Genomic DNA, 24,075 nt, shown 5'->3' with positions numbered 1-24,075 from the left:
TTATCTTAAGAGGTAGAACAACAATCGGAAACAATAAATCATTGTAATATTAGAACAAACCATGGTAACAATGTTAAAGTTTTTAAACTTCATTGCATGGTACGGGCACCATCCTTCAGCATTAATTCTAAAACCAAACTCTTAATCATGTTTTGAAGGACTTTGAGAATACTTTCCTCATTTTCCTTGAGCATTAATATGTTGAAGCAATCTGTTTTACCTTGTAAAAATGTATTATTTTGCAGACAGCAAACATGAGGATGAGGCAGGAAATAAGACCTTCAATGATATCTCAGCTGAAACGCAGTATATTCTCTTTTTCTCCTTATAAATAAAACACATACAAAGCTTTGTGTTATTGAAAGCTTTATATTTCCTTGCCACTTTGTCCAACATGTCTCACAAATGTGATACTGCATATGAATAACTTTGTAAAAGCCCTTGTGAATATTCAGATATGTGCATATTGATGCATTTATTATTTGTACAGCAATAACTTTATTGGATTGGGGTCCCAGCTGTGCTGGGAGCTGTACAAACATAACAGTTGTGTCTGTGGAATATATTCTCTGCAGTCAATATTCACAGTAATGTGAATTAGCATAAACAGCTACATTAGGTAATTGTGAACTTCGTTTAGTGGTCTATTCCAAAGACCCATCAAGGTAATACCTTTACTTTAAAAGAAAATAATACTCCAGACTAGATGAGTATCTTTTCTTTCACCTGGTAATGGCACAGGGTGTTAACATGCAAAGAGTGGTAGAGGAAGTACAAACAGGAAATAACTAGAACTTGGCCTCTGTTATACTGAAACTTACTTTAAAAAAATCCACTTTCAATAACTCTCGAGAATATTAATTTTTACATTAAATATTAACTTGTTAAATTCATCAGTCAAGATAAAGAACATTTGAAAAGCAAAAAGGTTTCTTCCCAAGTCTAAAAGGAAGAAATAGCCTACTTAGGTCACCAAATAGGAAGTTTGATTTCACTTTGCATGGTACATTTCTACACCCAGTGAAAAAGTAGTGACCAACTCTGGCCAACAGTGTAAAGCAAAAAAAAATCAAAATAACTGTCAACTATATTAATTAAAATGGAATTCTAAGGTAAAACAAACAAACATGAACAACCCCGAAATAGACTGTTTTATAAAAATGCCTTTCCAGCTACTGAGCAACATCTACTCTAACAGCTCTGGTTTTATGCACAGAAGTAATATTTGCTATGGGGAAGACCTGAGTAGCTGAAGGCTTGCAACAGCTCCAAAGTTATCTCTAGAAACTTCAGAATACTTGTGTTTTGCTGTCCACTTAAGACTCAGAGAAATATTCTACAGGACATTAGCCCAATATGGTGTTTAGAATAGATGGGTAGTTAACTCATGGCTATGGTTTTCCTACTTTTTTTTCAGACTCTCTTCCCAAGACTGAATTTGCATCCTCCTCCTCTTGATTTGGAACACCAAATACTAGCACAAACAATTTCAATTCTGCTACACATTTAATCCAACTGAGTGATCTGCAAAGTGGAAATTGTATGACAGCTCTGCACTCTACAGAATTTCTACCACATGTACTTGGAACAGAAATGTTCTTCTATAACAGCATAAATCTGAACTTACTATATACAAGAAAATTTGAGCCAGACAAAAATTTATCACATATAAGAAACATACAACATAATTACAAAGCAAAAGCCAATCAGTGGGATTCTGATAGACAGCATTTAACTATACACAATTATAGCAAAACAAGAACTTTTATTCAAGATTTAATTCTGGAGAACAAGAGACATTGCCAGGAGACATAATCCAAACCAGCTTCTCTACCCGACCACTTCCCTCTCAGCAGAAGGCCTCATAAATCTTACTCTCCAGAAGAGGTTGGGTTAACCTCACTAATATTTGGGTTTGCTAAAAAAATATTTTAATCAGTACCTAAATGGAAGTCTTGGCAGAACTACTACAATAAAGACACTGTTCCTTTGTCTTCAGCATTTCTCAGCTGATCAACATAAACTAGGAATGGCTAAACCCATGGACAGAAGGGTGACTTGGCACACTGCCAGCAGCCCAAAGATTACATCTCCAATTAAGTTGCAGAAAATAATCAGTATGAGGATGCTTCCATGGGGGAAAAAAGCCTGTATGTTCCTTCTAGCACATCTTACTCTTTTCCCATTGCTGCTTTCCCCTTTGGCAGCCTTTATTCTAAGACATTCTACAGGCTCATTTTGCTTTGCTTTCAGTACAGGCTGCTTGTCTCAAGTAGTACCCAACTTACCACACCCCCCCTAAGGTATTCTATAAGTATTGACACCATTAAATTCTCTGTAAGAATCTTTTATTTTTCATCCTTCTCTGTGTGTGCACCCAATAACATCCAGTTGTCTACAGCAGTACTCTTGCACTTTACATCATGTTTTTTTCATACATTGTTCTTGGCACCTCTTCAAGTGCATTTCCTCCTACAGCCCTCACCAGTGTGGTTCACAGCACCATCCTCTTACCCCTCACACTATCTCTGAGTGATTATCTTATCAAGGGCCATTATTCTTCTAAAGCAAATGATTCCCAAATATATTCAAGACCCATTGAAAAGAAAAAGGCCCTTGGATGGACAGCACAAAGGTACAAGCTAAAAAAAGTATGGGTTGAGGTTTTTTCTGCAAGATATTGATTGGATGGGGCATTTGCATATGTTTTGACATACATGGAAATGGCAGGATACTAATATAACGCTGAAATTGCTGTCCTTCAGCAGCTTGGGATAGCAGAAAGACAAATTACAAAATGACCCGGTAGTCTTTAAGGAGTTCCTATGAAACTTACTAGGGCAAAGATGCTCTGAAGTTCTCTAGTAAAATACTTAGTTGCAAACTTACATTAGATCTCTTCCCTGCCTCTGCAGAAAACAATGTATTTAATACTGAATAGTAAATTAATACCAAACCCAGCATGTTCCCCTGTTCAAGTGTATGAAATTACCATTTTCAAAGGCATTTTCAGAATTTATAATGGAACTAGCCTTCCTTTCATTAACACTTCTAATATCAGCAAAATGCTTTCAAACAAGTCACTTACTGGTTCTCAGTACTACTGTTTTGTAAACAAAATCAGTAGAAGTACAACAACCATCAAGAGCTGAAGTAAAATAATGTACAATGTAGTAAAACAAGCCTTTGAAAGGCATCTGAAACAGCAAACATTCAGCACTCCTGTTTGTGTTCTCAGACAGTGAAATAACACCTTCCACGGAAGCACAAAACAGCATTGCATCTAAGCATGTGAACAAGAAAAGAAATATTACAAAGCTCGGGCAGTATAAGAAACTTAAATATATTTATTCATGTCAAGCTTAGTGTAGAGTACTGTTAAATTCAAGAATTCGGCGCAGTTACACAGTGCATCATCTCACTGTGAATGTTTCGACGCAAACAAACGTACAGTCTTTGAGTTATTTTTTCATATACCCCATAACACTTTTCATAACGCATGTGAAATGTCTTGCCCACATGGCACACACCTTTACCACTAGCTAAGGCAGTCCGAGGTGCCCTCGTTCAGGGGAGCGGGGCCGGACCCGTGAGGGTCGGGCGGAGCGCGCTGCCCGGGCAGCCCCGGCGGAGCCCCGCGGGCCGTGCCGGGCACACGCGGCCGTGGGAGCTCACCCCGGCTCGGGGACCGCGGCGCCAGCTCGGGGCCGGGCTCCTTCCTTCTCACAATGAACATCACGGCGGCCTCCGAGTCCGCTCGCTCGGGGCTCCGGCACTGGAGCTACCGGAGCCCCGGCGGGCTCTGCCCCGCACAGCCCCACGAGCGGCGGAGAGAGGGCTGGCCACGGGCACACTCCTCGGGGCTGCGGGGAGCAGGAAGCAAACGGAAGGTACCTTCAGTTCTTTCTCCCGCTCCCCCGCTCTCCTCTTCATGGTGCCGCCTTAGCCGTCCGCCCGGAGCGGAGCAGCGCCCGGAGAGGAGCAGCGCCCCGAGCCCCGCGCAGCTCCCGCCGGCGGCGGCCGGACCCGGCTCCGCGGGCACGGCGCGGCCCCGCCCCGAACTCCAAGTCCCGGCAGGCCCAGGGTGGCCCGGAAGGGGAAGGGCCCGGCTGGCACCGGCGGCAGCTGCTAACGGAGCGCTGAGCGGAGCCCGCGGCTGGCGGGGCCGTGAGTACGGGGAGAGCTTCTCCTGCTGTGGGCACGGCGCGGGGAGGCCGGGGCCGCTGGAGCTGCCCGGGGCTGTGGCGCCGTGTCCCGGAGCGGGCGGTCCCGGCCGGGGAGGTGCGGAGCGCGGCTGGCGGGTCCCGCGCTGCGGGCGGCGGCTGCAGCCCGAGAGGCTCCTCGCTCGGTGCCAATGGGAAAAGGAGCCTCAGCCTGTGGTTAGCAGTGGCCCCGGCAGGCCTGTAGGTGTTTTGTAGCTGGAAAGGCTGCCGGGCTGAAGCGGGAGCTGCGCTCCTGTGCCCGAGGGCGGGACAGCCCGGGCCATGGAGGCGTTCCTTCGTGAGACGAACGCTGCCTCCCTGCGAGCCTGCCCCTTCCCGCCCTGTCAGTCTCTGCCAGAACTGGCGCGGATGAATCAAAATCGGGAAGCTTCGTAAAATATGTTGAAGCCAAGACACGGTTGTTTCGATTTTTCTGTGTTGAATCAGGACTTACAGGTCTGAGAGTTGTTTCTTGCCTCAGGCAACAGCAGGATGTTGTGATCTCGTTTCCTAATATATTGCATATCTTCTGGTTTTTTTCCTGTCCACCTCCCAAAACGCACAGCATTGCAGTACATGGTATTTGAAAGATGATACGTTTGTGTATTTCTACCAGATAATAAATGAGATTATTTTAGGTTACAAGACCAATAAAGTGCAAATATATGTATTTTAAGGACTCAGTAGAGGGAGAATGTAGGCTGGAAATACATTATGATAAGCTAAGATAGGTGGGTGGTCCCTCCCACCTCCTTTTTTAAATTCCTTCTACCAGGAAAGTGGAGTAGGATTTTGTAACAAAAGGATCATCTTGGCCATTTCTGACACTCAAATTCAAAATCCATGTTGAAGCAATTAAGTTGTAATTTTTATGATTTCACTAGAAACCCCCTCTCTGGAAGTCACTTTTAGCCCCATTGGCTGAGAACTTCTAAAAAATTAAATAATCCCCACTCAGTTTTGCTATCTGTGCATGATGTTGGTACAAAAGTACACTTCTGTGAGTTATATAAGAATCTGGACCTAAAGCATGAGCTTTGATAAGTATTCATTTCATTACTGTCAGTCTTGTATAACAGTGCAAAGTCGTGTGCAGTTTTTTGTAGTAAATTTCAGATACAGATTGTGATAGAAACACTTTTGTAAGTAGTGAAGTGTATAAGAAAGTGGCAGTTTCTTTAACTTTAGTTGTTATATAGAAAATTCTTACTTATACATAACTTGAAGTTCTTATAGATTAATCACAGAGATATGGGGAATATTCCTCTCTTTGTACATTAAGTTATTTTCTCTAGTTTTAGAGGAACAATGTTTGCTGAAGTGATTTTAGGGTATCCTTTCTTGGAAATAAAGCCTGGTTTAAATTTTTGAGGTTGAGGATGGCTTGTGGCTCTCTCCAAATGCAAATAAAAATTTATATCTGTCTCACTTTCTTATGCTTTCTTTTAGGAAATGCTGCACTTTTATGTACCATAACTTTTGTAGCAATGTTGCTGTACAGTTTTGTCAGATGTAATCGCTTTGGAAACACTTTCAAAAGTAATACAAAATGCTATGGGAGCAATCTCATCTGCTTTTGGAAATAACACTGGAACTGGACTGCAGGGAAAAGTAATTTTGTTTAAGTGTTTGTGATTGACACTGAGATAATATTCAAAGAGGAGCTGTAACATATGTGACACATGCTTTGATGTTTGAAGTGTCCTCTCTCAAAGCAGCAGCATAACTGGTGGTTATTAGTGATTATTAAAGACATGGGTATGTTACTAATCAGGCAAATAAGTTGCCAAGCCAAATTCTAAATCTGTAATTATATTTGACCTCCTTAAAACCAGGAGGCATGTTTGTAGTATTTCTGTCTAAAACCACTGTATCTGATAAAACCAATGAATATGGTTGGGGTTCTTTTCATTTTCTGTGGCCCAGGAAAGAAATGATAGCTGAATGCTTACTTTCTGACACTTTGTAATGGAAATGAAACAATTCTTCCCCTTCCTTTTGAAAATTTCACCTTCTAAGTTTTCAGGATACTTTAGATTTGAAGTTGCTTTATTTTGTCACTTCAAGTCATGTCATGCTTCCAGTAAAAACTGGCTTTGTGTTCATCTCTGCTGTGTTAGTTTGCTTACAGCTCAAGTATTTCTGTGGTTTTGCTGCAGCCAGTAATGGATTACTACTGACAAGAGTTGTTTATTTGAGTGACAATTTATTTGAGTGACAAGCATGTGTTGTTTAAGTCTCTGTTTTTAAATGAGTAGATTTCTCTCATACTGAAGCTAGCAGGTAGATATCCAAAGTAAAGTTTCTTTTGCAAATAGTGAAAACCAGTAATGTCTGTCTGTGCCTGTTATTGTTCTGGAGTTTTTGAAGCCTGATTTTGATAGATCAGAAACATCACGGAGTCCTGCTGATAAAATATTTGTTTAGCTCACGCTGTCTCTTGAAACTTGCCCAAAACAAGTCTCTGTCATTTTTGATTTGTGAAAGCAAGGACAACCACATTCTGAAAAGATGTATAATGGTAGCATCTTCTCCTTGCTGCCATCATGAACCAAATTTCGATGACCCTCTGGAGGTGAAATGTTTGAGTTTCTCTTTGATCTCAGTTGCTGTAGCCATACTGTCACAGGACATATAACAGTAACCACAATAGTGAACCGAGACCCAAGTGAAGCCAATGACTGCAGATAGAGCTAATTTAACAAATTACAGAAAAGTTTTGAGGATTTTGTAAGAGCAGTGCAAAAAGAGCCAAGGATGCTGAGGAGCTGGATTCCAGTGGATGTGTATTTGTCATTGGTTGCCAGTTGTGCCATCGGCTGAGAGATGTGGACATCAACATCCCAGAGTAGTCTCTGTCACTGGCAACATTGAAACTGCAACCATATTGCAAATCTGCAAGGGTAGATCAGTTCACTTCAATGGTCATGATAAGGAAACATTTGTTCCACATGGAAGAAAAATGTGTTCCTGTTTATTCACAAACAGTGAAGTCTGGAAATAATATTTTATCATAAATTTTAGTGATGAAAAAAACAAAAGATTAAAAGCAAGACTGACTTGTTGGAAACTAAATTTCCATTAATCCCTTTTTTTTTTTTCTTTAGAACAAAGCCATAAAGAGACTTATTTATGATGGAAGAAAGAGCTTAGGCAGCACTTTTGATTATGATCAAATTAACAAATATTTCATGGGTTGTTTGTTGATTGTGCCCCAATTCTGCCCTCTGATGCAAGTGTCTAGTAGCATCACTGTTAATTTCCCAAAGCTTTCCTAGATGTTTTTGGATTGACTAAGGATTTATATCGTCTGAAGAGTCTAACAATGGTTTTGAGGGTAAGACTGTCGAAAAGACTTCACATCTCTCCCTTTCTTGTTGTTTCAGCATTACTTCACTCTGTGGCCAGCATGTAATTTTCTGCACCAGAAGACAAGAAAGAAAAAGCAGTTGTTAACAAGTATGTTCATATATTACACCAAAAAAAATGTAGTACTTTTTCACATTAATACTTTGCTAATCTCACTTTGTCAGGTAGCTAAGCTTTCTGTTGCCACAAGATTGAATCATGTTCAGATTTATGAGAATCATTCATAGGAGACTCTTTCTCTTAAAAAGTAATTTCTTATATGACAATGATTGAAAGAAGACTTAGAGAATGCCAGGCAACTCTGGAATGAATTCATAACCCCCAGCACCTCTTTCAAAGAGTTCCATCCAAAACGTGGAAGATGGCATTACTCATCTACCAGTCGATGCCTTAAGCTTTTACCTCTCTTAAAATGAACAACCAATTAAACAAAACTTAACCAATCAAAAAACCTGCAGGTCCCCTTCCCACATCCACTTAGAAATACAGCCTTAGCCCAAAGATTCCTGAAAACAGCAGAACTAGAACTTCAAAAAGCTAATTGTATATATATTAAATAGACTTGGAGCTATTGCGCAACAAAGTTGTATTTTGTGAATGGATTAAAACTGACATAAAATTAAACTGGAGAACTTGAGAGTTTAGATTGTCCTCTGAGCAATCTAGTTGAGATAGGAGCATTCAGAAGTCTGTCATTTCAGTGAATCTGCCATAACTTTTGCCTTCATTTCATAAAGTGTATTGTTCGTTCTAGTCTCACTTTAAATAACAGATGAAGAGGAATTTCATTTGAATTTTGTTATCCCTAGATAAGCCATGCCTGTTGCAGCTGATGGAACTGTGGGGGACCTGCCTGTGAGACATACAGGTCTAACTCCAGCTGGAATTGAAGGATTACAAGGTTTGTACCAGCTGCTATTTATTACAGCTACAGACTTTGATCAGAGGCTTCTTTAGTTTCTTTCTAAAAATGTTTCTGATGTTGCCACTCACAAAATTGAGTTCAAATACCATTCAAAATCTGGGTTAAATTGTGAAAGATGCTGTGACCCATTCTATGTTCAAGTTGCTTGTTATAAGAGGGGAGTTGCTGTGAGATGCTAAAAACTGGAAATGTCATTGAGCTGTAACATTCATCCTTCCAGAAGAAAAGAGGCCTTTTTTTCTGACTTGAGGACAAGGCCAGATCCATTTCACAAAATGGGAACCAAAAGTATTATGCAATTCTGCTGTTACTCAGTTGCTATTAGAATGGAACAACTGGGCTTAGTCTTGTATCTGAGAAAATTTACAGAATTATGAGTTAATATTTGCAAGCTTCAAGATAATATGTTAACTTTGGTACAGATTAGAAGGAAATTAGAAGGAATCCCTTTGGTAATGCTTATTTTTAGATAATATCTTTGGCAGAACCTGTTTACTTGGTAAACTGTTACCTTAGTGTTGTCCAGTATGTAAACAGGTTGCTGTATAACTTTAATTGCTTTTTTTTAATCTGTAAGACGTAAGGAATAAGGAAGTGAATAAAATGACAATAAATCCAGAAAAATTAACAGACTCATACAAGTGTAAAATATAAAATTACTTGAAAACTTTGGGGGGATTCAGTATTTCAAAATGAGTTTTGACTTTGAACTACATGGTGTTGAATGTGGAGAAGGTAATTTAAAGTTGTCTTGGTTTGGGCAGAATCATCAACTGCACAGAATATAAAAGCTCAACAAGCTAGGTAACAAATCAGTCAAGAAGAACTGGAGGACAGATTTCTTTATGATGGTCACATCTTACTCAAGCAACGTGCAAATGAGCAAGAAAAGAAAACTAAAAGGTATGGGAGTTAATACTTTTATTTTAGCCTACAGTAATATTTTCACCCTTTAAAACATCAACAAATTAAAAACACTGATTTCTCTCAGAGCACTTTTAAAGCAGTAGCAAAAATCACTCTTTGGAATTAATTTTTTTAATTTCTGGTTATGTCAGTGCATGTATGTCTTTGTGGTGGGCTGTATTGGATCTCCATGTACAGATCTGCAGTGCTGTCTGTGACTTTGGAGCTGGTACCTTGGGTTCAGAGCTGTGCCCTCAGAGTGTTCTGGGAATTGTAGAAAAGGATGTAGAAGCCTAATGGTTCATCAGGAATTTCATTCTAGAATCAAAACTGTTTATATAGTAAGATTCTGCCCCTATTATTTAACTCAATGCTGTGCTGGCAAACCAGTGTGTGCTCAGCAGAACTGTTCATGGTGTTACTGCATTGCAGGAAGGCTAATTAATCCAAAAGCACCATGACTCTCTGCTCACATTGTGCTGTACTTGATAAAGTCACGCTGCATCCAAGGAAGGTGTGGTCAGAAGCTAACAGATTCATGAAAGGGCCTGAAAATATTGCCTCTGTAGATGGGACTATTTCATTTTTTTTTTTAAGTCCAAAGCATTCTTTCCTTTTGACTCAGTATTCGGTGAGTCAGGAACAAATTGACCAGCATGGTGTGACTTCCGTCTTTTCTGTCAGGCTGTCAGATCCAAGATGGTGGAACAAGGGAATTGTTTGCTTATTCCAAAGGGCTTTTCCTGTGTCTCTGTTAGATGCCTTACCAAATGCACTCATCATCCACTTAGGTAGCATTACACAGGATGTCCAAATTGGAATACCTGAGCTAATACTTCATGGCACAGAAAATAAAAAATAATGTTTGCCAGAGAAAAAACTTAACTCCTCAAGGTAAATTTCTTTTCTATCATTACTTGCCAAAACCCTTTTAACTAGAGGTTTGGAATGAATTTGCAGTAGAAAAATATTGAAAAAACACCATGTAAACAAAAAACCTGCTTACAGGCAAGTAACATTCTGTGACATCCTGAAGTTATTAGGGATTTTTTTTTGTTTCACTTTTGTTCTTTTAAGTAGAAGCTTCTGTCCACAAGTATACAAAAAATAAAACAAGCCCCTTTAAACAAATGAAGTGTGTCCTTATTTTCATTTTCTTTCTGGGCCTTCAAAAATAGATTTCCTGTAAACTTGATTCAGGTCTCGAAGATGTGCAACTGACTTCGTAAAGTCTTGAACTTGTCTCTCTCATCAAAGCCACCTTTTCTTTCTTTGTATGCCAAGTTTTTTGCATTCACTTCTGGGTATGTTTTCTGTTCGTGCATGTTACATCACCCCCATGTGCCCTCTCTGCCTTTTGTTCTATCTTACCAATGTTTATCAGAACTAAGGGAAATCAAAGGTACAACACTTGAGATACCAAAAGCAAAATTTGTATCCTTCTAAAGACAGATGACAACCATATACCTTGTATCTAATTATAGTCTGCAGCTAACTGTTTCTTCTCCGAAGCATACTGGAAATATTTGTCAAGTATAAAATTGAGTATGATAATGGGAACTGTTAATTCTGTTTTTCCAGAGTACCTTCTTAAATATCTCCACCTATATATTTTAGCCACTTTAGACATGAAATATATATTTAAATCCCAAAATACCAGAAATTGTTTGTAATGGGAATGTTGCATATTTTTAGCATTCTTTCAATAGTTGAATCTTTTGTGGAATTGTAGCTTTTATAGTTTGCCCCACCACATCCCAAATCTGTAACTTTACTTAACAGCATGCAGAGGTTCCTATATAAGGTCATGCGTTAAAAATTACATTTAAGCACCATATGGAGTAAATATGTGTCCTCCCTTTACTAACTTTAAATGATAAGCCTTAGGAAACTGTTATTTGTCAGTGCTATAAAGCAGATTGCTGCACAGTGGTTTCAATTATCTTCAAAGAGTTCTTCACAGGCAGTAATAGTTATATCAAAACCTGAAATTTATTATTCAGGTTCTATGCTGAAGTCTTCACAGTGATTATGTTCCTTTCAACAGAATGCTTTTTATGCTGACTTTTCACATTCTTTTTCATCTTTTTTATTATTTTCCCCAGAATGACCACCAAGTTAATACAGCTTGTTAATGACTAAAAAAAGTCTGAACAGGTTGGTGGCGGCCCCAAGTGGCTGGGTCAGGCCTGGAGCTGGAAGGAAGAATTGAGCATTGACGAGAAAATTGATGAGCTTGAGAAACAAAATGAGAGCCTCCCCAGCAAACTCCTTTCAGCTGACCAACAGCTCCAGATTCCAGGCCACAGACCTTGTCCATACAGCTGTGTTCAATCTTTTACTAGCAGTGGTCTCAGAAAAGTGAGCGAGGCTGCTGGTATGCCAGAGAACAGAAGGAGAGGTGTAATTTGCATTTATTAAAACCAGTGGTTTATATCAGTATCCTTAATAATTGCTTCACTGTAGCAAGTCCATACTCTTTTTTTGTTCATCAGTGGGCAATAATAGTACCTATAGGCAGAAAGATTGTTCTTTCCCCTTATTCTTATATTTACTTACAGCAGTCATGATAACTTGCTTGCCTTTGAAGTCCTTATTATGAGAATCCACAGTAGTTGGGGTTAAACAAACGTACAGGTTTGAGAAGACAGTAGCTCTCAGGCAAGTTTTCTAATAGTTAAAATCATTGGACTTCCTTAGTATAACTTCTCTACATGTTAAAGGGTTATAAAAGTAGTATATGAAAAAGTTTAGTGTTTTCATGTTATAACAAAGTTTCACATCTGTAGTTTGTTTGCACATGTTTTTCCTTTTTTAATTTCAAGGTTTATTCTAGTCTCTTGATACATGTGTGCACAGCACTGCAGACTTGAAAAATCTATCACACGTGTGGACTTTGAAAAGCAAATACTACAATGCAGCCATCCATAATGGTGCTTTTTAGTGTCGAGACATACTGCTTAAGGCAGTCTCCCTCTCAGTCCTTTATTTACTGTAGTTTCATTGGCTATCACACTTTAAATCTTTCATATTTGCATAGGAACATTTATAGAGCTAGTTGTACTCTGTTAACCTATATCCTGAGCTGGTAATGTATGATAAAAAAACCCCAACAGCTACAGCCCTGATTCAAACCCAAGTCACCAGAATTGTCTCCTTAACTTCCAGAAGCTGTGGATCAGGCTGGTGGCCAGTTACACCCTCACACCAGCCTTCATTTTTATTTCATTAATTCAGTAAAAGTTCTCATGTGTTTGGACAGATAAAAAAAAGGTCTTTGTTCCCACGAATTTGCCTCTCTAATTTATATGTAGTGCAAGTTTTGATGATTTTCGTACGCCTGTTTTTATACTTCATATCATTAATTGGGCAGTTTTATTCCCAAAATCAGTTTGTTTGGTTTTTATCTTAACAATGCAAAAATATGGTGGAAATATAAAAAATTTATTCAGGCCCAGTGCTACCAGATAGAAGAGGGCATTTTGGTTCTGGGAACCAAATTCCTCCCACAGAGTGGGAGAATTTATCTTGGTATAAAAACAGATCTAGATCTAAGATGTCCTGTGCAGAATAAGGATTGGGACCATATTGATTAAGGCTGAGATTCTTAAACTGATGCAAACATGAGTAATTAAAACAAAACAAAACAAAACAAAACAAAAAAAACCAAACAAACAAACAAAAAAAAACAAAAAAAAAAAAAAAAAAGGAAAAGTTGTCCACAGAAGGTCCACCTTAGATGACAATGTTCAGGAATTTTGCAGACCTTTTAGCGTGTCTGTTTTCTGAGGCCTTGTCCAAACCAGAGGGGATTCTGGTAATTTGAGTTCTCTGAATATGCAATTCCTTGAACGCATTTTCCTAAAGTGAAGACTTACTAGAAATCTAGTAACCAATACTCAAAACTTGAACACAGTAGTACTGTCTTCGATAAGGTTAGAGAATACTTTCTATAATATTCATTAAGCATAGACTCTTTCATGATTTTGTCTTGCATATGTCCTCTTGATCAATGATGATAGACCCAACAGACTGGTGTTGGGTATGTGCCCTCTTTTTTTAAAGAACTGAACTCTTAGGTTTCTCAGTCAAACCTTGAGTCTGAATTTCAAATTATATTTAGTGCAGATCAGAAAACATTCAGGACACTTATCCAAAAATAAAATGTCTGGAAAAATTCAGGAGAACTTGGCTGTCTCTAGGGTATGAAGAGAAAAAGAAAATCCACAAAGAATAAATATACCTTACTGTATCTGCTTTGTGTTTGGCTGCTTTAAAAATACCATAGCAAATTGATCCAAAAGATCTTCAATATAATTCTTGCAAAATTTTAGGTATAAGTTCATGGCAAGCAATTTAGCATTAATTTTTCCCAATAAATAATTTGGAATCTAGAAATAGTAGAAAATGATTGGCCTTGTATAAGGGTTGAGTAGCAAATTAGGTGTAGCTGTGCAGTGCAGCATCCTCAGGCAAACGTGCATGCAGAATGTGTTCATAATAAAGCCTCTATTAGTTAAATCTTTTTTCTTGCTTTTGCAAAAAAAATCATGCAAAATCCTACAGCTTTGCATGTATTTTCCCCTTTTTGACTTGTTCCAGTTTCAGACTGTTACCCTCAGTTGTATTAAGGATCTAGTATGGACTGATCCTGCAGTCCTCACTCGTTTGATTTCAGTGGAAGTTCTCCTTGGGTGAGAAATATGTCATCAGTTCTTTAACTGCCTTTCAAGGGAGGGACCCCGTTATTATGTGTGAGCATTCTTTTGTGCATCAGTGGTGCTACATAAATAATACATCATAATGTTTGCTATTAAATTATTCACAGAGTCATAAGTCTCCCCTATTCAGAATTTCCTTTATATACTTTAAATAGGTTAAAGAAGTTGTTATCATAAATAATTTCTCAGTGTGTGCCTACAGTGAATTCAGAAAATATTTAAAATATTTTTTTCATTATTTGCAAGTAATCTGTTTTGAAGAACTTCTGTGCTTCATTTTTGTATAAACACTCTTTTTCAAGTACAGCAGACAGAAACAGAAGATAACGTCCAACTTTGACATCAGCTACCATATTTATGTGAAAACTTTTAAGGAGTTTAGAAGTCAAGATGCACTTCAAATTCAGATAAAAGACTCTTTAAATAAAGCCAGGCTCTAAAAAGCAGTACAGATCCTTATTTATGTTTAGCAAATTACTTGTATCCAAACCATGATACTTGACCTAAGTTACTATCTATAAGTTCTGAAGGTATTTCCTTTATTTCTAGTTTGAAACCTGATAGAGGATAACATTAGTATTTGAGCGTTGCTGTGTTTGACTGAAAATACTAGGAAATAAATTGAAAAATGTCATATGTACATATGTGGAAGAGTGTGTGTTCTATAGTTTTGCCACCAGAATACTTTATGGAAGACTCTTAATCCTCATATTTTCCAAGTCATGTATTTTTTTATGCTGAATGAATAGAGCCAGAACTTAAAGGGATACATGAATGTTATATTTAGGAGATTTTCATTAGCTTGCTTTCTTGGGAGTCTTGTAACTGCTATCTAGAACAGTTTGTGTGCATTGTTTTACTGCACAAATAATCTTACAGGTTCTGTGGAATTCTTATTTTTAATCTTTGTATCAGCAAGAAACTGTCAATGCTGAAGTACTGGAGAAAAACCTGGACATTTGGGTGACCAATAAGGTCATCTTAGTTCATCTTTGTAACTTATGTCTTTGAATTTTGATATCATTAGCAGCTTTTTCATGTCTTTTGTAAGAAAACATGGCTATCATCCTGCTATGTAACCATGTAAAGACAGTGTTGAAATTCTTTAGGAACTGTGTGGTGCAAAAAGGACTAGGCTCCCACCATTGTAGCACCATTTGATGTCAGCCTGCTGTTAGATTACTGCTAACCTTTTGGAAAACATTCTTTATTTTCCTACATGTTTAAGAAGTTCTTGTGATTGAAATAACTGTAGTTACCAAACAGTGAAGCAGCCACAGTTAATCAATAGTCCATCATCAACAAGGAAGGGAAGTACTGGTTATCCCGAGTCCTATATACTCAAAAAATCCAGTAATATTTTAAAGCTGCCTTTGCAGCTTCACTACAGTTTCTGTCTACCACAAGAGCTACATAACCAAGCTGAGCTCACATGCAGCATCCTTGAGATGATTATTGTAATGTGGCTGCAATCAATGGGGTTTTTTCCATATTTAATTGGAGTTTGTTTGGGGATTCTTTAGGAATGTATAAATCTGCCCTAAGGGACAAACTATACACATTTTAAGTACAAAATTTATCTACAATTAGCTTGACTGTTTATAGTTAAAAGATGGCCAAAACCACATCACATTTTGATTTGATGTCTATGGTACACAGTGTGCAAGGTAAAACATTAATTCTAAATAAGATCATTTTGCATGCAGGTATCTTCAAATTACTTAATAACTCATAGTATTTTCCAAAAATATCTTTAAAGCCATCCCAGACTGCATTTGTGAAACAGGTATTTGCATGTTTGTGGGGTTTTTTGTGTGTGTTTTGTTTAGATGATTTTTTAATTTAAAAGACTTACTTGCTTGTCAGTTTTTAATTCCTTTGGCACTTTTTGCTGCATTGTGACTCTGGATTTAAACCTATTAGCTGTGTTAACTCATATAGATGTATGTAGATCTATTAGATAGTACTACACATTCATGTTCTATTCTTCTCTGCTTGGGACACTATGTCTTAGCCATTGGTGTATTTGTGTTTGAGAACAATTAGCTGAAAAGCTTTTTGCTTATTTTGCCAGACAGAGGGCAAGTGACCCTGAGAAGTTTGGTGATGATACTTGCTTGGTTTTCCAGTTTTGAATATGAATGGGTAAAGTTTTTGAGCCACTAATCCAGTTAATAGAATACTCAGGACTCCTTAAGAGTAGTCTCAGTATTGTATCCATGTCCTGCTCATATGGAAGCAAAGACAAGATGCAAGGGATGTGGTTTAATTAGACCTCAATTTTATTAGCTTAGCCATCTGGGATTTACTGGCATAAATTTGTACAGTGGAGGTCAAGATCCTTTCTTTAATCATTTCCTTCTGGTGGAAGTTGCTATCAGTGCCCCATTCCCACACAGCTGGTCCCCAGGCTGTTATTGGGACTCCACTCTATGCTTTTAATCGAAGTGATAAGAGGTCTGGAACAGAGATTGTCTCTTTGGTGTACTTCAGATGTTAACCCCAAAGATAAGTCTTAGCTTTTTTAAGAGTCACTTTCTCCTAACTTTGTTTTCCATTTCAGACTTTTAAAGCCAGCACGAAGATGAGGTTTAAAGGAAGGATGGAGTTTGTGTTCCTTATTTCAGCAGTTGTGGTAAAAGGCATAGAGCTAGATCAGTTTACCCATTAATTCATTTTATTGCCTCGAAAGGGATATTAATTAATTTTCTTTTTCTGACTTCTGTTTTGTGGCAATTTTTTTTTAACTTTTTCGGTTCTAAAAAAAATATTACTAAATACTAGTTAATTTCTATTAAGTCTGTATATAACCCCTATTTTTAAGTAATATCAGAATATCTGGGCAGATGCTTAGGGAGCAGAATATACCTACCTGGGAGCAAGAAGCCTGTGTAGATCTTCATTTTCTATTCTACTGGTTTGTGACTTAATTTCTAGAAAAATTTCTAGAAAAATCTAGATCTTTCCCAACAGAGTCTTCCTCAATTAACTGTGCCATGCACACAAAACCTGAAAAGATCTCATTGTGCAGCAGCAAGCTCTTTTTCATACCTGGATGCAATGGACATTTCTTAGGTGTCTTTTAAATAACTAACTAAATAAATAAATAAATAAATTGTGATCAATGTAATGCAATAATGAGTAATTAATTACACATGCTTTCTCTAGCTCTTACAATTGCAAGAATTGACATTATCCAAATAAAAAGTAATTTTTCACTTACAAATCTGAATAATTTGATCCATAGTATTAGTATCTAAAACCTGTTTAAATCAAATGCTGTTTCACTCACTGTTGAAAAAATAGTTAATGTTGACTGTCAGAAGCTATGGAGTTTACATCTGTACATCATAAATTTCACTATCATCTGCTCCTTTTTCTACTTAAAAAGAAAAAAAAGGCCCCTGCTTAAAAAAGAAAGGAAAAGAAAGGGCCTTTGAAGGCATCAGACCCCTTTGTTTGATGTGTGGAACAAGATTAATAAAAACGTGCCACTACATTAGCTTTTAAACAGCTAGCATGAGACAGTGCTGCTGTCTGTACTCAGCACAACTTTAGTTTATGTAGATAACATGTTTTAGACACATGACAGTTTTAGCATTGAGTTAGGCCTATTTCTTGAGGAAGATCTCAGATTTGTGACTGTGTTTATCTTTTGTACAAGGAGAATTAACTGGGCAATGCCAAAACACAATAGCATTTGATATTTTGAAGAATAAAAGGAAAATATTTCACGTACTCAGCTGGTTTACAGATGTGTAAGCTTTGTAGTCCATTCTCTTGCTCCAGCATGGCATTGTGACAGTATGTCCAATATGTTTAAAATTGGTAAATATTGGAAGAGAAAATACCTTTTCAAATGTTAAGGATTTATTTGGATTTATAATAATATATATTAATACAAATTATCCTCAAATCTTGTAGAATTCTAAGAATATCTACATAAATTTTAAATTATTTTCATGTAGTTAAGATACACCTGCAGCATGTTTGGGTACAAGCCTTCAGGTGTTTCAATTTGCTAAGACTCTTTTATGAGCAGAATTTGATATGGTTAAACTATAAGAGGGAATTCCATAAAATGGTATTCTGCTGGCACCAAATATTTCAGATGGTGAAAAGTGAATGGAGAACAAATAATCTCTTTACATATAGGATGGAGGTTTTTTCTGTCATGTCCTGTTTTATACAATAATCAAAGATGTTGATGCATTGATTAAAGCTGCTGTATCATCATGCTGATTTATCTGCATTCTGTAATGTGAGTTATAGAAGAAGAAATCATTTTGAGTGTCACACACTATTTCTTCTCTCCAGTTTTTGGGATTGAAAAAGGTATTGTAGAAGGCTGGTTTGCAAAAAGAGTTCAACTTTTCAAAACAAAACTAATATGATAATTCATTTTGTATTTTTAAGCTCATTATGTATTTCTCTTTAAATTGGAAGACTAAACATTTGGGACAATGTAAAAATTGTCAAGGTCCATAAACAACTGGTTGAGAAAATCAGTGCTCTTTCAGCAATGGAAGGAAAATTTCTCCAGTTTCAAGAGCTATTTGGCATAAATTTTCATATACTGATTTTATTAAACCGAAGATTGTTAATGAACAATACACTTTATTAACTCTGTGAAATAAGACTAACTGCTAATACTGTTTATTCTCCATTCTATTTTCTAACTCAGAAGTGAGATATGAAAGGTTGAAGATCAAGTTGGTGATTGGTATTCAATGGAGTTTTATTAGTTTCTTGTATATTCAGACTCAAGTGAACTATAAGCAATTTGTACAAGATTCAGATTCAGCCTCTCTGTTCAACTACATTGTATAGTTGAAATAGTATATTGAAAAAACTGAAGCTAACTTTATTCTGTATGTAATCATTAAGCACTATCTACACAGACATATATATTTGGCATAAATTTTCATACACTGATTTTATTAAACAGAAGATTGGCTTCTGTGCTTTGTCGTTTCAAGTCATACTTTGAATATGATTTACATTGAAATTCCTAATGAATGAAGCTTTATTAAAGCATTTGTGGAATGTAGCCACTATAGTATTAACTAATATTCTCAAAATAGAAGTTCTATTGGCACTCTTCATTTAATATTAAAATTGGTCAAATGTGCCTTAATGTCATCCATTGAAGTAAATGAAAATGTAAAACAAATCAGAAGCCCATTTTTAAAGTACTGCTAGTAGGAAAATAGAACTGAGTGTGTTAGGATTATGAAACAATTATGTATCTACAATTAAGGGTTAACAGAGCTGTGGCAAGCTCTGTGATTACCATAACTGTGGTCAACATTCATTTTTGCTTGCTGCTGCAGTGTTTTTTGGTCAGCATGTCTAACCACCATAACCACAGCAAAATCTTTTAATTGCTGAACAGATGTATTCCTTGGTCGCTTTCATCATGACTGAACTGAGGGTTCAGTGTTCCTGAGCGCACCAAGAGTGCCACCTTCCCCCAGCCATGTGTTCCGTGTCTTGGATCAAGAGTGTCTCCTGTTGACCACATGGGGAATATATATAATAAATACTGCCAGGGGACACCACTGTTGAAATATGCTGTGTTGTGACTTTCGATTAGGTGTAATTTAATTTATTTTTTCTGGATATTCCTTCCTTTTCATAGAGCCTAAAGAGTTTAAAGACCAACCATGGCGCTTCGTTAGCAAAAGGTGATGAACTGAATGAACAGGTTAAAGAGGGGCAGTTAAAATGGTTCCATCTTCAAAACAAATTGCAATCAGTAACTATTTCAAATGGAGGGGCAGAGGACGTGAGGTTGTGGGCAAGAGCTAGAATCTTTTACTTTAGGTAGTGCATACAGATAAGGGAAAAAGAAATGTTGGGGTATGTTTCAATGGAGGAGATGTGACTAGACCTTTCAAACATACTTAGAAGACTGACCTGGTACTATATATATTTTTATGCTATTTGAAAGAAAATCTTCTGGCTGAAATGCTGTTTGTATTTCACAGAATTGTGAACCACACCTGATCCCTGTGCCACACTGTCCAAACACTGGTGTTTGAACAATATTTGAAGTTAAAGCGTAAGATATCATGTAAATTCTGATACCAAACAAGTGGTTTATTAATAGAAAAACAATCATAATACTTGATTTATTTATCATATATTGCTAGTTTCTAGTATTCTTTGAACCTGGTTTAATTGGAGTATAGTGTTACATCTTACTCAGGAGTTCAAATCAGTCGCTTCTGTTTCTTTGTCTAGTGACTCTGAGAGAGTTCTGTCATCACTAACAAGTTGTCCAGATACAGGGCTAAACATCAAATAGTTTCTTCCCCATTTTCTTCAATGTATGAAAAATAAGACCATGAAAACCTACTCAATTTTTCTTGCGTTTTGTAGCAACTTATATTTAGTTTTACCAGCTGCTTTACCTAATGTAAATGTATTTTACATGAAGCAAGTTTACCTCACAGATATTTTCACCAAACCTTTAAAGTGTTGTAATGCATGGAGAGTAGATATTCTTGTTTAAGTATCTCATGTCTTTAAACCATATCCTACTGTAGTGAGTGTTTTGGAAGCAAGGGTGTGTTGTTTCTATAATGTCAATAAAAATATTTTCAATGCAAAAGCTATGCCCTGGCTAATACTGATACTCACTAAAAGGGAATTCAAAAATATAATGCTCCAGGTTTTTATATTGTTTTGTATAAGACAGAATGTGATTAGATACTGTTGATCATTTGCAACATGCTACTTTCAGCCTCATCTAAACAGCATGAAAAAGACTTTAGGCCTACTCTGAATCCATGTGGGTTTATCTTATGAAGCTTCTAAGAGACAGTTGTGTTAAAAGAACAGATAATAGCCTGACACTGCCTAAACATTATTTGCTATTTCTGTTCACACATTCAAATTTCCTTTTGTGCTGTGCATTACTTGAAACTTCTCTCTTCATATTAGTTACAGGACAGAGTAAACAATCCAGAAAAAGAGAATGAACTCATGAAGAAAAACTATGATAAGCTGTGTAAGGTAAGTTAGGGTTTCTGGATACAGAAAATTTGATTCTGGGCCTTTTTCAGTAGATCTTAATATACTGTGTGCTGTAATGGGTGTGTACATATTTGGTGCTTTTGTACACATATAACTGTGTACATGCTGCTGTTCATCATATGACTGTGAATATGGAAATTCTCAGGTGCCCTGCTGTATTTCATTGGCTCTGTTGGAACAGACTAGCTTCCATATTTGTTCCAGTTCTCATGAAATAGTAGATTACTCCTTAAAAAATGTAATTAAAAGTAGGTAGGAGTCACTTTGTTTTGAACATAAATTCAAAAATCTCTTATTTGATCACATCTCAATGAACATACATAAAGTCTGATATTTGACAGCTTCTCCAGTGTTTATTTTTGAGGGTTGGTTTGGTTGTTTAATGGCTACCAGTTCACTTCCTCTGATTCTGCTTGCAATTTTTGTGTAGGTTCACAAAGTTCCTATACATAATAAGTTGTATAAATTTTATCAGCAGTACTTAAAAAGAAAATGAAAACACATTGTTAAGATATAATTCAGAAGTCCTCTGTTACAGAAAAGAAGTAATTACAGTCAGTTGCCACAAATGTATTAAATGAAAAAATGACCTTCCAATGAACTTTTCCTTTATTGTCAACCTCTGTTGTCTTTTGCACTGAAGAGGGTTAGAAGATAAGACACGTCCTATAGCTAATAATTGCAGAAAGTAGATCTTGATGTCTTTTCTCGTATCCATTATTTCTTCTCTTAAAATTTGTGTGGCTTGTCAGTGTGATGTCTATCAAAGTAATACCATTGACTAAGCATAAATTAAGTGATATCAAACTTTGTTCATATTATTCTTACAATATTTGGCATACTTTTTATATGGCCTATGGTGAACTTAAAAATTTTAGTAGTAAAAAACTGTGAGAACAAATGGCTTAAAACTTTTTTTTTTTAACTTATGAGGTACAACGGTTGTATAATCACAATATTTAGAGTTTTGTACAGAAAAGTTGGTCATTTGTCTCTCACTTAACTGGAGTGAGGACCCAAAATTTGGTCATGTCATAAATATTTCTGATGATTTGTTTATTCTCTATTATTTATTCAGAGAAATAATTCTTACTAATAAATCAGCTTAACAATCTTGACTTGAAATTTCCTCTTCTACTTAAAAACATAAAGGGATGACTTAAAAAGATATTTAACAAGAGAAATTGAAAATAATCTTCCATTATAGCACAGTAATCCATACTATGGTGTTTCTTTTACTAAAATGTCTTTTGATCTGCTCTGATTTAAACATTGATTCCTTTTTCAGCATTCCATGTTACTGTGTAGGTATCAATAAATTAAAAAGAGAAGGACTATATAACCACCATTTAGTGGCCAGTTTTTTTGGTTGCATGTTTGAACAATGCAACTTTACTGGAGTTTACCTGGGCCAGCAGAAGACAGACCAGTGTCCACAGGTGCCACTTAATTAATTTTTTTTTTCCATTTTTTTAAAGTGGAGGCAAAGGTGCATAAACCCATTCTTTGCTAAAGTTATTCTTGTGAAATTTATTTGACATTGATGGGAATTTCACCAAAGCTGAGACTGCAGAACTGGATCTGAAACATTTGCAAAGAACGAGTATGAATTTGTCAGTTGACTCTTATTATTTAGTCAGTATCCAAGAAAACAATTCATTTGTATGAAAGGTTTGGAGGAATTGTTTTCATATGACCTTGTAATGCAAATATAGCAATGCTTAAACTCTCTCCAAAGGAAATGGTGCCAGATGTGGTTGACCATTATAGTTACACAGATGGCTCCAACTCCAGTGAAATACAGTAAATATGAAAGAAATTCCACATGAATTCAAGTAAATGTAATCTTAAAATTCGAAAGAAGAAAGCAACACACGTGGACTCAATTCAAACTGACATTAACATTAGCATTATATGGGTTCAGATAAACCCGTCTTCTAAAATGTTCTTCATTTAAACATCTAAATTCTTAACGACATCATAATAATGCTTAATGATTTTTCTGCCAGCACAGTCTTCTAAAAAAGTGAACTAATACCAACTGCATGCTTATGTGAAGTAATTTTACCTAAACACACATAAATGGGTGTTGTGGTCATTCAAACTTGAAAACATTTTCAGGAAAGTGAAAACTGACAAACAAACTTCTTGTGTTTTGAAGAGAGTTATGCTTTCCTTATGGAAGCCAATCAAACTCTAAGCAATTAGAGAACACACTGTCTCTTCTGCACCTTTGCAATACTCTGGAATGGTTGTGTATTCAGTGCATTATGTTGACTGCTCATTACCTTCAAAATTATAAGAGACTGATGGATGTATTACTGCAGGACTTAGCAGCTTTGCTTAAGTTCATGCGTGCTGTGAAAACAGTCACACTATAAAATGATCTCTGCCTAGAGAACTGTGTACATAGGTTAGATATGGTATGAGGAAAAGATAAAATACAGGGATATACAACTTTTTAATTAAAAATACATATCAGGAATATAAACTTTAGGGTTTACAAGTCATGCTATAATATTTTATTTCTTTGATTTTAAAGTCATTCTTCAAATATATGAGATATAAATGCACTCACAGGTACTCAGAACTCTGTCAGTGTGTAGAGTCTGTTAACCTGTGTGGGCTGTCCCTTCTGCAGCATTTCTTTCTCCTCTCGTTTTGTGATCAAGGCATGTTACATAGATCTCTTGAAGAGATAGGTGGATAAATAAATAGATATCAGAAGGTTTTTAATACATAGATGTAGATAAAATACAAAGTTTTTTAGCTGAGGAGGCTACACCAAAGAGTTGAGGAACTGACATTTTTGTTGACAAAACTCTACAATTACTGATTTTTTGCTAATTACAAAAGTGAATAAACTGGTTTGCGCTTGGTGAAGATCGACATTTTTCCAGTAAATAAGAAT

General features: G+C 36.6%; 1 protein-coding gene and 1 long non-coding RNA gene across 9 annotated transcripts in view; one reads left to right on the top strand and one right to left on the bottom strand.

Annotated features, from left to right (window-relative positions):
* The window catches only part of FTO (FTO alpha-ketoglutarate dependent dioxygenase), a 219,907-nt gene extending 215,838 nt beyond the window's left edge, over nucleotides 1-4,069 (bottom strand). Inside the window, exon 1 of the mRNA XM_063411035.1 lies at nucleotides 3,895-4,069. Within this exon, the coding sequence (XP_063267105.1) occupies nucleotides 3,895-3,933 (39 nt within the window). The 5' untranslated portion in view covers nucleotides 3,934-4,069. The remainder of the gene's footprint in view (nucleotides 1-3,894) is intronic.
* Nucleotides 4,070-4,084: 15 nt separating this feature from the next.
* The window catches only part of LOC134557786 (uncharacterized), a 46,878-nt gene continuing 26,887 nt past the window's right edge, over nucleotides 4,085-24,075 (top strand). For 3 of the 8 annotated variants that reach the window (XR_010082187.1, XR_010082184.1, XR_010082182.1), the window contains exons 1-5: nucleotides 4,086-4,167; nucleotides 7,589-7,661; nucleotides 8,381-8,472; nucleotides 9,261-9,399; nucleotides 21,072-21,143. This is a non-coding gene — a long non-coding RNA (uncharacterized LOC134557786). Of the gene's footprint in view, nucleotides 4,168-5,651; nucleotides 5,814-7,588; nucleotides 7,662-8,380; nucleotides 8,473-9,260; nucleotides 9,400-21,071; nucleotides 21,144-24,075 lie in introns of all 8 variants that reach the window. The other 5 variants (XR_010082189.1, XR_010082183.1, XR_010082186.1 and 2 more) reach the window with 4 other exon arrangements.

The sequence above is a fragment of the Prinia subflava genome, chromosome 13, assembly GCF_021018805.1.
Source record: "Prinia subflava isolate CZ2003 ecotype Zambia chromosome 13, Cam_Psub_1.2, whole genome shotgun sequence".
Classification (NCBI taxonomy): domain Eukaryota; kingdom Metazoa; phylum Chordata; class Aves; order Passeriformes; family Cisticolidae; genus Prinia; species Prinia subflava.
The sequence above is the reverse complement of the archived record's forward strand: the minus strand, read 5'-3'. Positions and strand labels throughout refer to the sequence as shown.